The sequence below is a fragment of the Orycteropus afer genome, unplaced genomic scaffold, assembly GCF_000298275.1.
Source record: "Orycteropus afer afer isolate SDZICR_OR568_19922 unplaced genomic scaffold, OryAfe1.0 scaffold00500, whole genome shotgun sequence".
Classification (NCBI taxonomy): domain Eukaryota; kingdom Metazoa; phylum Chordata; class Mammalia; order Tubulidentata; family Orycteropodidae; genus Orycteropus; species Orycteropus afer.
In genome coordinates, this window is record NW_006922087.1 from 880558 (window position 1) to 894832 (window position 14275).

At 39.0% G+C, this 14275-nt stretch overlaps 1 protein-coding gene across 1 annotated transcript in view; it reads left to right on the top strand.

Moving 5' to 3' along the window:
- The window catches only part of PCSK2 (proprotein convertase subtilisin/kexin type 2), a 495543-nt gene that overhangs the window by 237513 nt on the left and 243755 nt on the right, over positions 1-14275 (top strand). Inside the window, exons 3-5 of the mRNA XM_007955378.2 lie at positions 4973-5086; positions 7242-7350; positions 13612-13649. Of these exons, the coding sequence (XP_007953569.1) occupies positions 4973-5086; positions 7242-7350; positions 13612-13649 (261 nt within the window). The remainder of the gene's footprint in view (positions 1-4972; positions 5087-7241; positions 7351-13611; positions 13650-14275) is intronic.

Consider the following 14275-nt stretch of genomic DNA (forward strand, 5'->3'; position numbering starts at 1 on the left):
AAAAGAAGAGAAGACCAAAGTGGATGACAGAAGAGACTCTGAATCTTGCCCTTGAGCGGAGAATCGCTAAAGCAAAAAGTTTATAAATTACAATATACCAATTAAGCGACTTTTTCCATGAGACTATGGTCATAAACCTTCAAACCAAAAGACATATCTTGTTTAGTGTTTGGTTACATCTAGGAAATATCTGTAGTTCTGTCCTCTATGTGTTTTATTACATATATGAATATATATGCAGCATACACTTACATATAAATAAATATGCCTAGAGATACACCTATACATGTACACATTACCTTCCTGTACACATATATGCATGCATATTTACCACACATATATTTTTGGTTGTTGTTGCTATTGTTGCAAAATTGTATATGTTATAGCATTTACCAAAAATGTCCCTTACTCTTATGTACTTCTTTGTGTCATCATTTACCTTGGTCAAATTGTGTACCTTTCATCCACATTTGGTATTGCCTTTCTCAAAAAATTACAAGTGTCTCTACCATCTACAGATTGATTCTCCCTCTCTCCCCTTCTATCCCTAGTAACTACCAATGAATGTTGATTTCTGTGTGTATACTTATTCTTGTCTTTTTATAAAAGTTGTTGTTGTTGTTGTTATGTGCCATCGAGTCAGACCTGACTCATAGCGACCCCTCCTTGGGTTTCCTAGGCAGTATCACTACGGAAGTAGATTGCCTCATCTTCCTTCCGAGGAGTGGCTGCAGTGGGTTTGAACCGCCAGCCTCCTGGTTAGCAGTCAAGTGCCTTAGCCACTACGCTACCAACCACTATGGAAAGCAATATGGCACTTCCTTATAAAATGAGAAATAGAATTTCCTTATGATCCACTAATTCTACTCCTAGGTATACACCCAAGAAACCTAACAGAAGTGACATAAAATACACATGCACACCTGTGTTCATTGCAGCACTATTCACAATAGCAAAAAAGATGGAACCAACCTAAATGCCAATCAATGGATGAATGAATGAATAAAATGTTCCACATACATATAATGGAATACTATGCAGCTATAAAGAATAATGATAAATTCTGGAAACAGAACCTAAATTCTGTTAGGTTTCTTGGGTGTATACCTAGGAGTAGAATTAGTGGATCATAAGGAAATTCTATTTCTCATTTTATAAGGAAGTGCCATATTGCTTTCCATAGTGGTTGTACCATTTTACAATCCCACTAGCAATGGATTAGGATTCTAATCTGTCAGTATCCTCACCACCATTTGTTATTTTCTTGTTTTTTTGATGAATACCATTTTAACAGAGATGGGATGATATCTCATCATAGTTTTGATTCGTGCCTCTCTAATTACTAATGAAAGGAGCTCTGGTGGCATAGAGGATAAGGCACTTGACTGCTAACTGGAAGGTCAGTGGTTCAAACCCACCAGCCACTCTGCAGAAGGAAGATGGGGCAATCTACTTCCATAAAGATTTACTGTCTTGGAAACCCAATGGGGATCGCTATGAATCAGAAACAACTCAATGGCAGTAAGTTTAGTTTTAATGACTAATGAAAAGAGCTCTGGGGGCATAGTAACCTTCTGCTGGCTGCTAACCAGAAGGTCTGCAGTTCAAACCCACCAGCTGCTCTGTGGGAGGAAGATGAGGCAATCTACTTCCATAAAGATTTACAGCCTTAGAAACCCAATGGGAGTCACTGTGAGTTGGAATCAACTCAATGGCAATAATCTTGTTTTTTGTTTATTGTTTTTTTAATTATTGTTTTCAATTTTTGCAGGGTTTTTTTGTTTTGTTTTGTGTTATTGGCAGTCATTGTTGTTATGTGCCATGGTGTCAGATCCAACTCATAGCAACCCCTCCTTGGGTTTCCAAGGCGGTATCACTATGGAAGTAGATTGCCCAATCTTCCTTCTGAGGAGTGGCTGGTGAGTTTGAACCACCAGCTTTCTGGTTAGCAGTCAAGTGCCTTAGGCACTATGCTACCAGAGCTAGGGTTTTTTTTTAATGGTTAATGAGGAGCTCTGGTGACACAATGATTAAAGCATTTGGCTGCTAACCAAAAAGTTCAGCAGTTCAAACTCATCAACCACTCCAGGGGAAAAAGATAAGGCAATCTGTCTCTGTAAAGATTTACAGCCCTGGAAATCCTATGAGGTAGTAATATTGTATCCTATAGGGTTGCTCTGAATCAGAATTGACTTGAAGACAGTGGGGTGTAATGGCTAATGATCATAAATATCTTCTCATGTGTTTGTTGCTTGCATGAATGTCCTCTCTGATGAAATGTCTGTTCATGTTTTTTGCTTATTTTCTAATTGGGTTGGTTGTCATTTTATTTTTGAGCTGTTAAATTTTACATACATTTTAGAGATTAAACCCTAATTGGATATGTTGTTCCCAAAGATTTTCTCCCAATCTGTAGGTTGTCTTTTTACTTTTGATAATGTCCTTTGATTAGCATAAGTATTTAATTGTTATGAAATGCCAGTTATCTAATTTGTTTTCTGTTATTTGTGCACTTACACTTGTGTTTGATGGTTTACTTTAAAAAAAAAAAAAAAAATAGGTCCCACAGTTTTGTCACTAAATTTTCTTCCAATAACTTTATAGTTTTAGGTTTAACATTTAGGTCTTTGATCTATTTTGAGTTAATTTCTTTGCATGGTGTGAAGTATGGGTCCTGTTTCATTTTTTTGTAAGTGGGTAACATATTTTTCCCTCATCATTTGTTAAAGAGATTGTGTCTTCCCCCTTGAATGGAGTTTGACCCCTTGTCAAAAATCAGTTGTCTGTAGATAGATGGACTTGTTTCTGGGTTCTCAATTCTATTCCATTGGTTTATATGTTTATCATTGAACCAGTACCAGGATGTTTTCATAACTGTAGCTGTATAGTATAAACATCCATCTATTCTGTGGCAGCTATGAGAATATGCTGCACAGATTGCTGAATTCAGGGAGCGTGGTTGAACAAGGACCTCTCTGAAATTCGTCTCCACATTGACACTGAAACTGCACTTCCCATGGGCCACTGCCACAGGCCACTAAGCACAGTGGCAGTGGAGAAGGGAGCTGTTCTGGAAGGCCACCCTCTGATAGTAGACTTTGGATCTCCCACAGCTTTGCCAAACCTTCCTTGGACTGTATGATGGTACAGGAAGTTTTTGCTCAATCTCCTCTCTCTCTCTCTCTCTCTCTTTCTCTCTCTCTCTCTCTCTCTCTCTCTTTCACTTGGAGTTAGACTTGCATCATGGTTTCTCACATTTTTTCTCCTAATATAAAATTTTTGCTTCTCAGAGGACTTGTATATGTGTATGGGGGATATGTACTTGTATATCATATACACATATGTATGTACATGTGAATCCATTTGATGTATATTGTTGTGTACCCATCTATCCCATTTTTGCAGTTATTTCACTATTTCTTTGGAATATATTTTTTATAAAATCTGTGCCTCAGTGAAAGTCCCTTGCTGGAATAACTCTGAAGAACTCACAGAACAAAATCCACACTCTTAAACATATTTTTCTTGCATGAATAAGGTTTCTGGTAGAGTTAAATTTTTTTCAGCAAATGAGCTCCAGAAATTCTTATGCCTGAGTGTAGAACAAAGTGAGGAGCTACTTTCTTATAATGCTCCTCCACATTCCAGGGCACCAAAGAAGTGGAAAATTTTTGGCTACATCTGAAATCTCTTCATTCTTTCCTTCTGGCCATCACTCTTGACATGGACTCCTTGGTCCTACTCTCATCCCATATTGATTAGAATTCTTGTTTGCATTGATTCTGGGTCACTTAAGCAAAAGATAATTTATTGGAAAGATATCAGGGGCTCACAATTTATGGAGGGGCTGAAGGATTAGTCTTAGGGACCTCCAGAGTTGGGCAGCAGGAACTGTAACAAGGATATTTTATAGGGAGAGTCTGCTCAGTGAACCTCAGAGATAAAGAGCCTGCAAGGTTTTCTTCTGTCCTTATATCATTTTCCCAAGATTCAAAAGCCCAAGAGAGAGAGCAATTGAAGCACCTGCTGCCTGCACCAGGGAGAAGGAGCTTTCAGTTCCCTTACAGTATGGGGGTGCCCAGAACTCCATTCCCACAAACACTAAACCCAATGAACAAAAAGCAATCCCACAAATACAGTAGATAGATTTGGGAAAAGGATAAATGAATGTTGAGTAGCAAAATATAATTTTTTTAAATAATAACAAATGTCCAATATACTCCCTTTTATACCTTTATGTAGTCCTTGAGTTTATAGATGTCAGAGACTAGCCACTGCTATTGGATAATCAATTAGTTAGTACCCCAACTGAAAGTGTCCTCATTGAGACAAAGCCCAGCTATTGCCAGGAGGCTACTTGAACTAACCTAGCTTGTCAGTTGTCCATCCAAAAGTTTGAGATTGTCTCTGACTGTCTAAACATAAAGTGTCTGGTCATTGCAAGGATGACACCACCCATCACTCTCTTCAGAGTTCCCTTATTCACATTCTAGAGTATTACTATAGGACCTACTGGTCCTCTAGTCAATTTTTTGGCCGATCCCTAAGTGTGTTAGTGCAATGGTGTCAACAAATGTAAAGCCTGGAAGCCCTCCAGGACCATAATCTCAACAGTGTTCATGTTCTCCTTTCTTGATCCCATCAACAATCTCTTTTCCATCATAAATGTACTCCACTGTGTTGTTTCATTTCGTGCAATGACCCCCCACCACCACCACTTTAGCTTCTTTGAGAATGCTTCTTTCCATCCAATTTCTTATTTTAGGGAAACTCACAAGACCTGTTTGTTCAATATAAAGATATGTGAACGTTCTGGGAAAATAATCATAAAATGAGAGTGTACATGAGATGATTTGGTTTATGCTGAGGAAAAAAGAATATATTCAAATGAAATTTGAATTCATGGAAATAAATTCCAGAACAGAAGTGTTCAGGTTGATTTTCAAATAATATAACAATATTTTCATCCCAGGTTAAGATGGCCTTGCAACAGGAAGGATTTGACCGAAAAAAGCGAGGGTACAGAGACATCAATGAGATTGACATCAACATGAATGATCCTCTTTTTACAAAGCAATGGTATCTGGTAAGTGTCTTTGTATCATTTCTAACACTTATCTTGAGACTTTGCATGAAAAGAAGAATTTCTAGTTCCTTGTTAGACTGTGGAATGTTAGCCAGCATCTAATTTTGTGAAGCTTTCTGCCCCTTCTAATTGTATTGATTGACATCTCATCTCTAAGCTGCTTTCTTAGTGAACTGCTAAATAGTCATGATGTCCCAGGGTAAAAGCTAGAACCAACTGCTCAGATTATCCTAGCATTTTGAAAAGCAGATCAGTTTGTAAGTGAAGACTTGCAAGAATTTGTAAAAATCAAGTTCAGAGCCTAGAAAGAGTGACCCATGGGTCTCCACAGGCAGAGATGTGAGGACATAATGCAGTCACAGGTACCAGAAAATGAATCAGGTGGCTTCACAAAGGGACAAGCAAGAGAGCATGAAGACTAAAGTAACAAAGTAGCACCTATCAGTGCTTCCTAAAATAATGGCAGGAAATCGATTCCATGGGCTTAACTGATGCAGAATTAAAGACACTGAAATCCGAACTGTCTGTGAATATTTGCTGGTGTGCCAACAGTCGTCCATGATTTATTTGGATTGATTATGTTTTAAAAGAGTCCAGTGAGTCCAAGCCAACCTGAACTACAGGGTGTATTGAAAAGAAAAGAAGTGATTATAATTTTTCAATGTGAATAAAGTTTTTCTTTTTTTAAGATTGGAAAGGGATAATTAAGAGAGAAATTGTGACCCTGTGGACTGCTGCATGATGAGAATGCATCCCAATGTCCTACTTGGGTCTTCAGAGCTTGACAGTATATTTTGCTTTTGAGCATGGAATTCTGAAATTCCTGAATAAGATGAACAGGAGTTGACGGCTAACTGAAAAGTTGGCTGTTCGAGTCCACCCAGAGGCACCTCAGAAGAAAAGACTGGCAATCTACTTCTGAAAAATGAGCCATTGAAACCCCTATTGAGCACAGTTCTACTGTGACACAAATGCAGTCACCATGAGTCAGAATCAACTCAATAGCAACATTTTTTTTTTCTTATGCATTAGTGGTGATAGGTTAAGTTTGTTGCAGCAACAAACAACCCCAAATCTCAGTGCCTTAATGAAATTAAAGCTTATTTCTCATTCATGCTACATGTCCAGTGCTTAATAATCCTCATGTATTTAGACTTTATCTCAGCTCCATCCCAAAACCTTCATTCATGACACCTCAGCAAGAGGCAAGGCAAATTGCACACCATTCTTCAAGTTTTAGGACAGGTGGCACATGACCTCACATCTCATTGACCTAAGCCAGTCACATTGATATTCTAACTTCACAAGGTGGGGAGATGTAATCTTAACATGTGTTTGGAAGGAGAACCATAATTTCTGTAAAGAGTGCTAATGACATTCACACAATGTTTTAGCTAATACCATGACAGCCATGGGTCCCTGTAGGCTTTTGCCAGTACACACTCTGACTCCATTATTTTTTTTAACCCACCTTTGAGAAAATTTGCACAGAAAGAAATGTATAAAAAGAAAGTAACAAACATATTTAGTTGGAATTTCCTTCCTTTTTTTGTGGGGAAAGGTGTTCGTTTTCTTTATTAGAACATGCATTAAAGGTGAACCAACTCTCTTTAATTCAGTTCAACAAATAGTTTTAAGCAAGGCTTCGTGTGGTGGTGCTGAAATTACAAAGGTAAATGGGACATATTCCCTACTGAAAAAGATACTACTAGTGAGGAAATCATCTTCAAATAATAATAATCTAAGACAATATATGCTAAGTTCAAAATGTGAGGCAAAAGCAAACAGCTATGCAAGTGAGAATTTAATTCTAAATTAGGGAGGCTTTCTTGCAATAGCAGCTCTCCAATGCTTATATAGGAGAGTTTTAAAGTATCAGTCTAGCATAAAAGATGGAGAAGGGCTTGGCTTCAAAGTGTGTTTACATATTTGCATAAAATAGAAAATATCAATTGTTTATATTTTAAAAATGGAAGTAGAAGCCTAGAGGAGGTGGTTGGAGACACTGAAGAGCACTATTTCCTGAAATATGTGGCCTTTAGGCTGGGCCATGCTACAGTGGGCCATGCTACAGTGCAGGTCAGGCTGACACTCTCTAAAGTGCTTTATATGTAATGAATTAGTAACAGTCTCTGCTTGGAAATTTCTGTGCCAGATCAACACTGGACAAGCTGATGGCACACCTGGCCTTGACTTGAATGTGGCAGAAGCTTGGGAGCTGGGCTATACAGGGAAAGGTGTCACTATTGGAATCATGGATGATGGTGAGTATTTTGAAGCCCTTACATCATTCAAAAGCAACTCTATCTTTGCATGCCTTCAGAATATGAAAGAATCATTGATTGGGAGATGCTAATCAGAGACAAAATGGCCAGGTAGTGGGATCTACGCCATATTGTCATGTTACTCTGTGGCCAAATCCTCACCATGCTCCTAATCAGCGGTTCTCAAGCTTGATTATGACCTTCATAACTATTTGTCAAATTGATAAGTACAAAACTAACAAATTAACAGAGAAATCTGTTGTCTGTAATTGACCTGTAGTTTTCTATCGGGCCACTACTTATACCTTATTTTCAAGTGGCTTCTAAATATCACATTTACCATCTATTATCTAGATGTGCACTGTCCCATATAGAAGCCACTAACCATATGTGGCTAAAATTTATATTTAAATTGATTAAGATTAAATAAAACTAAAAATTTAGTTCCTCAATCATACTACCTCATTTCAAGTTCTCAATAGACACACATGGCTAGTGGTTACTGAATTCAATATTTCCATAATGGCAGAAAGTTCCATTTGACAGTGTAGATCTAGATCCATGAAAATGCTTTTAAGTGACAGGATTGGGGTTTGGAGAAACTTTTTCTTGATTGCTACTTTCAGAATGAAACCTTGTAAAGCAAACTTTGATAACCTTTCCTTACACATGCCCCTATAATGTGTTATTATATCCTGTATGTCCATCATCAAAAGACTTGGCAGAGCTTTATTTTCTATAGTTTGCAAAAGAAAAATCAATAGATTAGCTGTGCTGGTGGTTTGCCAACAACACGTGTACTTGGCTCTGCCGACATTCTGAAGAATTGTCACCATGCAGTCACTTCTTTGAGGATGTGCCACGGCCCTACATCAGCTGTCTGGGTCCTCTATTAAAAGACCCTCTCTGCATCATTGCTCCAATTACATATAAACACCACACAGAGATGAAACAATAGAGCCTTTCCTTCTGAAGATCCTCAAAGAACACTATGTTCAGAAAGCCTTTGAAGCTGAGTTGATGGGTAAAGCAAGAGGAGTCAGTGCTTAAAACCTGTGTTATCTCTGTGTGGGCTTGTTACATATCCACATGAAAACAATGCCTTGGTGTGTTCTATGTGTCAGACATTTTGAAGTAGAGTAAAACCTTTTTGTCAGTGGCCAAGGGCATTCACAAGAAGAAGGAGAGCACTGCACAGGAGCTGTGTGCACTGATGTCAAGCACTTACATAGTTTTCTTCCTTCCTAAGGCTTTGACTTGGAAATCTTCCCAAAAAGGTTGAAGCTACCTCACCCAAGAGAAGAATGCATCTAGATTTGGAAGGAACCTGGCTAGGATATATTATGTTGACCATTTCTAACAGCATATTTACTGGGGACTCTCCTTCTGGTACCAGAGAAGTAGTAATACTAGTAATACAGTGGCAATGAGCATACTCATTGCTCTTATAAAACCTCCAACAAGGCTGTAGATGTCCATTTTGGGATTCTTTAATTGTACCTCCTTGACTGACTCTTAAACCATGCCTTTCAAATATAAGAAAGGAGGGAAAATACTCATGCCTCTATTTAACAGCCCCAAGCCCTTTAGAAAGTCCCAGCAGAATTTCTTGTTTGATCCTATGTCTTCTGCTGATTGCTGGCTTTCAGAATCTTCTAAAAGTAAACTCTCTCTGACCCTTCCTTCCCATTTTAACTCCTGAATTCTCCTCTGTTCAGTCATCTACTGATGCAGAACAAACTATCCCAAAATATAGTGACATAAAACAACAGTCTTATCTCACTACAATTTTTGTGGGTTGACAAGCTGGACAGTTCTTCTGTTAATCTTATTTAGGGTTTTTTATATGGTTGGAGATAGAAGGTATCTGGGACTGCTGTCAACTATAAGATCAGTTGGGATGCTGAGATGGTTTGACTTTCCTCCCTCTCTCAGTAGTCCCAGAGCCTCTCTTCTCCATGTAGTTCCTCTAGGTACTCTCTCCAGCAAGGTAACTAGATTTCTTAGAAGAAACAGACACTGTCAATTGTCTTAAAGGCTGAACCTGGAATGGGCAAGCATTACTTTTATCACTTCTATGGGATACGTGGTCACAGGACCAGTCCAGATTCTAATGCACGGGAAATAGATTCCACTACCTGGTGAAGAGAGTGACAAAGGATTTGTGGCCATGATTAATTCATGTTTATCCAGTGAGACTCTCCAAAAATGTAGAAAAGAATGACTATTAAGCCATTCCTCAAACCCTCTGTTGACTAGCAAGATGAGCACATTTGCGATAGGAGTGTCCTCCCATGCAGCAAGGACAAGACATGTTTTGCAGCCTTCGGCCATGTAATTGGCTGGACTGCAATCATCTTAAAGCTCTACTGGGGTAGACTTCCAAGATGGAGAAGTCTCATGTGTTATTATATCTTGTATGTCCATCAGCAAAAGATTTGGCAGAGCTTTATTTTCTATAGTTTGCATAAGGAAAATCAATAAGTTAGCTGCACTGGTGTGCAACTGCACTGTCAGTTGATACTGGCTGCTACTGGAACTTACTTGAGGCTGTCAAATAGGACACCCATATATAGCTTCTTATAGCACAGCTAGATTCTCCCAGAGCAAGCACCCCAACAGAGCCAGGCAGAAGATGCATGCCCTTCTCTACCTAGCCTTGAAAGTCATGAGATGTGATTCCACTTCATTCTATTGGTCAAAGTAGTCACAAGCCCACCCAGATTCAAGAGTAGGGAATTGATCCATCTCTCAGTGGGAGACATGTTATTATCACACTGTAGAAGACCATAGGAGATGGAAGATATTATGTAGCCATCTTTGAAAAATACAACCTGTCCATTTAGACCACTTCTCTTTTGCATAAAATTCAGTAGGGAATGGCACAAGAGTCTAGCTTTCTTGGGGCAAGGCCAGAGTTCTGAGATGTTACATATCTTAACTGAACTATGACCATTCTAACTATGAACATACATACAAAGCAACTTGGTAACTCCATTAGGTCTCCAGCATTGAGAAAACATTCTGTAAATTTGGATTTTTGATGTGATTTAACTTTCTAAAAATATTCAAACAGCAGGATACTAATAATTTATAAATATAACTAATTATTTGCCATTGTATATACTACATTGCATTAGGAGCTCTGGTAGCATAGTGCCTAAGGCACTTGACTACTAACTAGAAGGCTGGCGGTTCAAACCCAACAGCCACTCCTTGGAAGGAAGGTTGGGCAATCTACTTCTGTAGTGATACTGCCTCGGAAACCCAAGGAGGGGTCACTATGAGTCGGTCCGACTCAATGGCACATGACAACAACAACATACTGCATTGCATTGTGATTGGCTGGTTATGATATAAGTCAATCCTCCCTGCAGACTGTGAGCTATAAATAGTTGTATGGCTCAGGTTCTGTGTCTACATCATCTATGTTGTTCCAGGACCTACACAGTGCCTGGCATTCATTGCTGAAAATAAACAAATACATGAAAAACAAGAATTGAAACATAATTGAGTTGAATAAGAAGATATGTTGATATAACTATTTATGAAAATTATTAAAGTACTATGTAATAACCAGATTATTATTTTCATGCTTTTGTTTTTTATTATTTTTCTGAATCATATCTGTCATCTTTCACAATTCTGTTAACTATCTTTTCTTTCTCAGACCAAACTCTGTGTCTTTGTAACTTAACAAAAATCTCCCCCCTAACCAAATTAAAGATTCTTTATTTTAATTAGGCTAAATTTACACAATGGCTGCAATGATGGGCTCAAGTATAGCAAAGATTGTGAGGATGGCTTACAACTGGGCAATGTTTCATTCTGTTGTACTTAGCATTACTATGAGTCAGAGCCAACTGGAAAGCAGCTAAAAACAACAATAAATTTACTTTAGTTAGATTCTAATTTTCTTCTGACCTCAAATTATTTCCTTGCTTGAATATTTTCTCTTCACAGGGAAGAGACTGCTATTTCCTAGAAATTTTTTCTCCTAAAGTACTGTACTATCAAACATAGAAAAGTGTTTTTAAAAATTTACTGCTTGTTATCAAAGAGCATGTTCTGTGTGCTGTGTGTGTGTGTTTGTGTGTGTATGTGTTTAAAAACTTGCCTGTAAAAAATATCTATTGCCATTGAATCAATTCTGACTCATTAAAGCAAGTTCACAAAATTTAATTTCAACAAATATTTATAACAATTTAATTGCAATGCAACATTCTAAAACCAGGTAGATTTTTTAAAATGTTTCTGCTGTTTTGTTTTATCCATATTAATTTAGTGATGTAGTAGATTGTGGTACTAATGATGATAAGAAACTTAGTTTATCAAGTATTTCCTATGAGCCAAACATTTTCAATGAATTTTCTCTAGTCTTGACAACTGCTTTTGCCTTGGATAAGTAATAACCCCCATTTCAAAGATGAGGAAACTGAGGCTCAGAGAGATTGGGTCACTGCACACAAATATTACAGTGTCTGAGCTTGGGATGAAGCTAGATCTGTTGGTCTCAAAGCCTGTGCTCCCTCCACCACTCCACCCACAGCCTAAGTTGACCATCTCTGAATTAGGGTCCAGAACAAGAACTGGCAACCTTTAGATATATTGATCTTTAAATGTTGTGATCTCTTTCCTTCCTCCATTCTTGAGTAGGGAGTGGAAGAATGGGGTGTTATGACTGTGTAGGGGGCTTAAGAAGTGCTTGGCTATACTCTCCCTAGCTGTAGAAAGATTACAAGATGACACTAATTGCTTCATATATCAAAACAGCAGCAGCAAAATGGAACACATGGTGCAGGACAGTGACTATCTGTGCACAAATTACTTGTACAATAAAAAAAAAAAGAAAATTCCTTTTTATAAATATATGTTCCAGATACAAGTTCTTTTCTCAAGGCACCACTGTAACTGTGGCCTGGCCTTAGGGTGCAAATGATGAAGATGTCAACCACAAGAGTTATGATACTTCTAGTTTTTAAGTATTGTCAATCCAATACAGTTACTAAATCCTGGCTCTGCACTGTTGCTAGGCTAAGCACATTACACACAATTGGTTCTTTTTTTTCCAGAAACAAGGAGCTCTGGTGGTGCACTGGTCTAAGCATTCAGGTGCTAACCAAAAGATTGGTGGTTCAAACCTACCAGCTGCTCTGAGGAAGGATGATGAGGCAGTCTATTTCTATAGAGATTTAAAGCCTTGAAACCCCTAAGGGGCAGCTCTATTCTATCCTATAGGGTGGCTGAGTCAGAATCAACTCCATGGCAGTGAGTGGGGAGGAAGAAGGAGCACAGAGAAGCCAAGTAGCTTGCTCAATGTCACACTGCCAGTTAGCAAGGTGGTTGGAATTCAAACTTGGATATTTTATTACAAAACCTATACTCTTAAACATTATGCTAAATGTGTGAGGGCCCTGGCTTGGTTCTTGGAGGACTGGGTGCTACAGAGAATGCAACAGGCTTTGCAGACTGGATGAGAGCATTTCAATTCACCCTTGAAGTACCATGGTGCTTCTTGAGGCCCAAGAGTCTGGTGGAACTCAACAGGGTTCTCTGACTGAATTCCACCCTTTGGAAGACTACTGCACAACTAGCTAGACTCTCATTCTTGAGAAAGCATAGAGTCCCAGCTAAGGGACCTGAAGGCTTAGGCTTTCTGGAATGCCACATTCTGTCGAGACCGAAGCATCAGCTCCCGACATGGAACACTGCGTGAGGAACCATCAGCCTTCTGCCTAATGGCTTTTCTCTCTGAGCCATGTTCCTCATCTTATTTCCATGCCAGAGAATGCTCACCTAATCCATCGCTGTCTGTGCCCTGTTAAATAATAATCACTTTTCCTCCCCTGGGCCAGTTTCCTTTCAGAAGAAGTGTCAGTTGATGCTTTAGAAATGTCAGGATTCCTGCAAATCCCTTTTAAATCACTGCTCCAGTAAGCCATCCATCTTGAGGCCACTAAGCCCCTTTGTGCTGACGTTCAGGTCAGAAGTTATATCCTTGGGCCCCAAGCTCTAATTGGCATCACTCTCCACCATGCCTATGGTGGCAGCTGTCTCTCCACAGGGTAATGCCTCACATCTTAAAGTGGTAACAGATACAAGGCTGGGAGGCCTCAGGGTGTGTGCCTGTCAGCACTCGCCCCACTTGCAAATCTCCAGAGCCAGCCCCTTATGGAGGGAGCTTTCTTTAGCAGCTTTCCTGAGGACACATTTGGCAGATAATAACCTTTTTTTTCCTGTGCTGTCCTTGTCTTTTCACAGGGATTGACTACCTCCATCCGGACCTTGCCTCTAACTATGTAAGTACAAGCTGATCTTTATTTGAAAATGTGTATGACTTAAGTGTTATGAAACCCTTTGTTATTAGGAACACATAGGCACAGACACACCTATGCACACATGCTCACACAGAGATACACACATGCACATGCACACACGTGTGCACACACATGCATGTGGGCACACACGTGCACACACCAAATGCACATGCATGCACATGCACACACACATGTGTACTCTGGAGCTGCCCTTCTTGTGAAGCCAAGCTTAGCCCAATGCAAATGGCTAAGGACTAGGGTGTGGTAGTATGCAAAGATGGATGGCTTTGTGAGAAGAAAAACCGGAATCCAAAGCCTGAAAGAACAGAGGGCCAAGAAAATAGATAGAGGAAGAGACAAAGAAGAAGAGACTTGGAGAAGTTTAAATCAACTCCTGCTGGCAACACTAAATAAAAGGGTGGAAATAAGCCAATACGGTTCTTGTTGGACAAAACCAATGGGAAAGCTGTGCCAGAAAGCACAGCAATTCACCTTACAATAGCTTCACAAAAGCAAGAATGTTATCTTTGTTGTTTGCATATCTTTATTATTGTTGTTATGTGGGTGAAAATTTAGCGAGCAAATTAGTTTTCTATATAGCAGTTTAT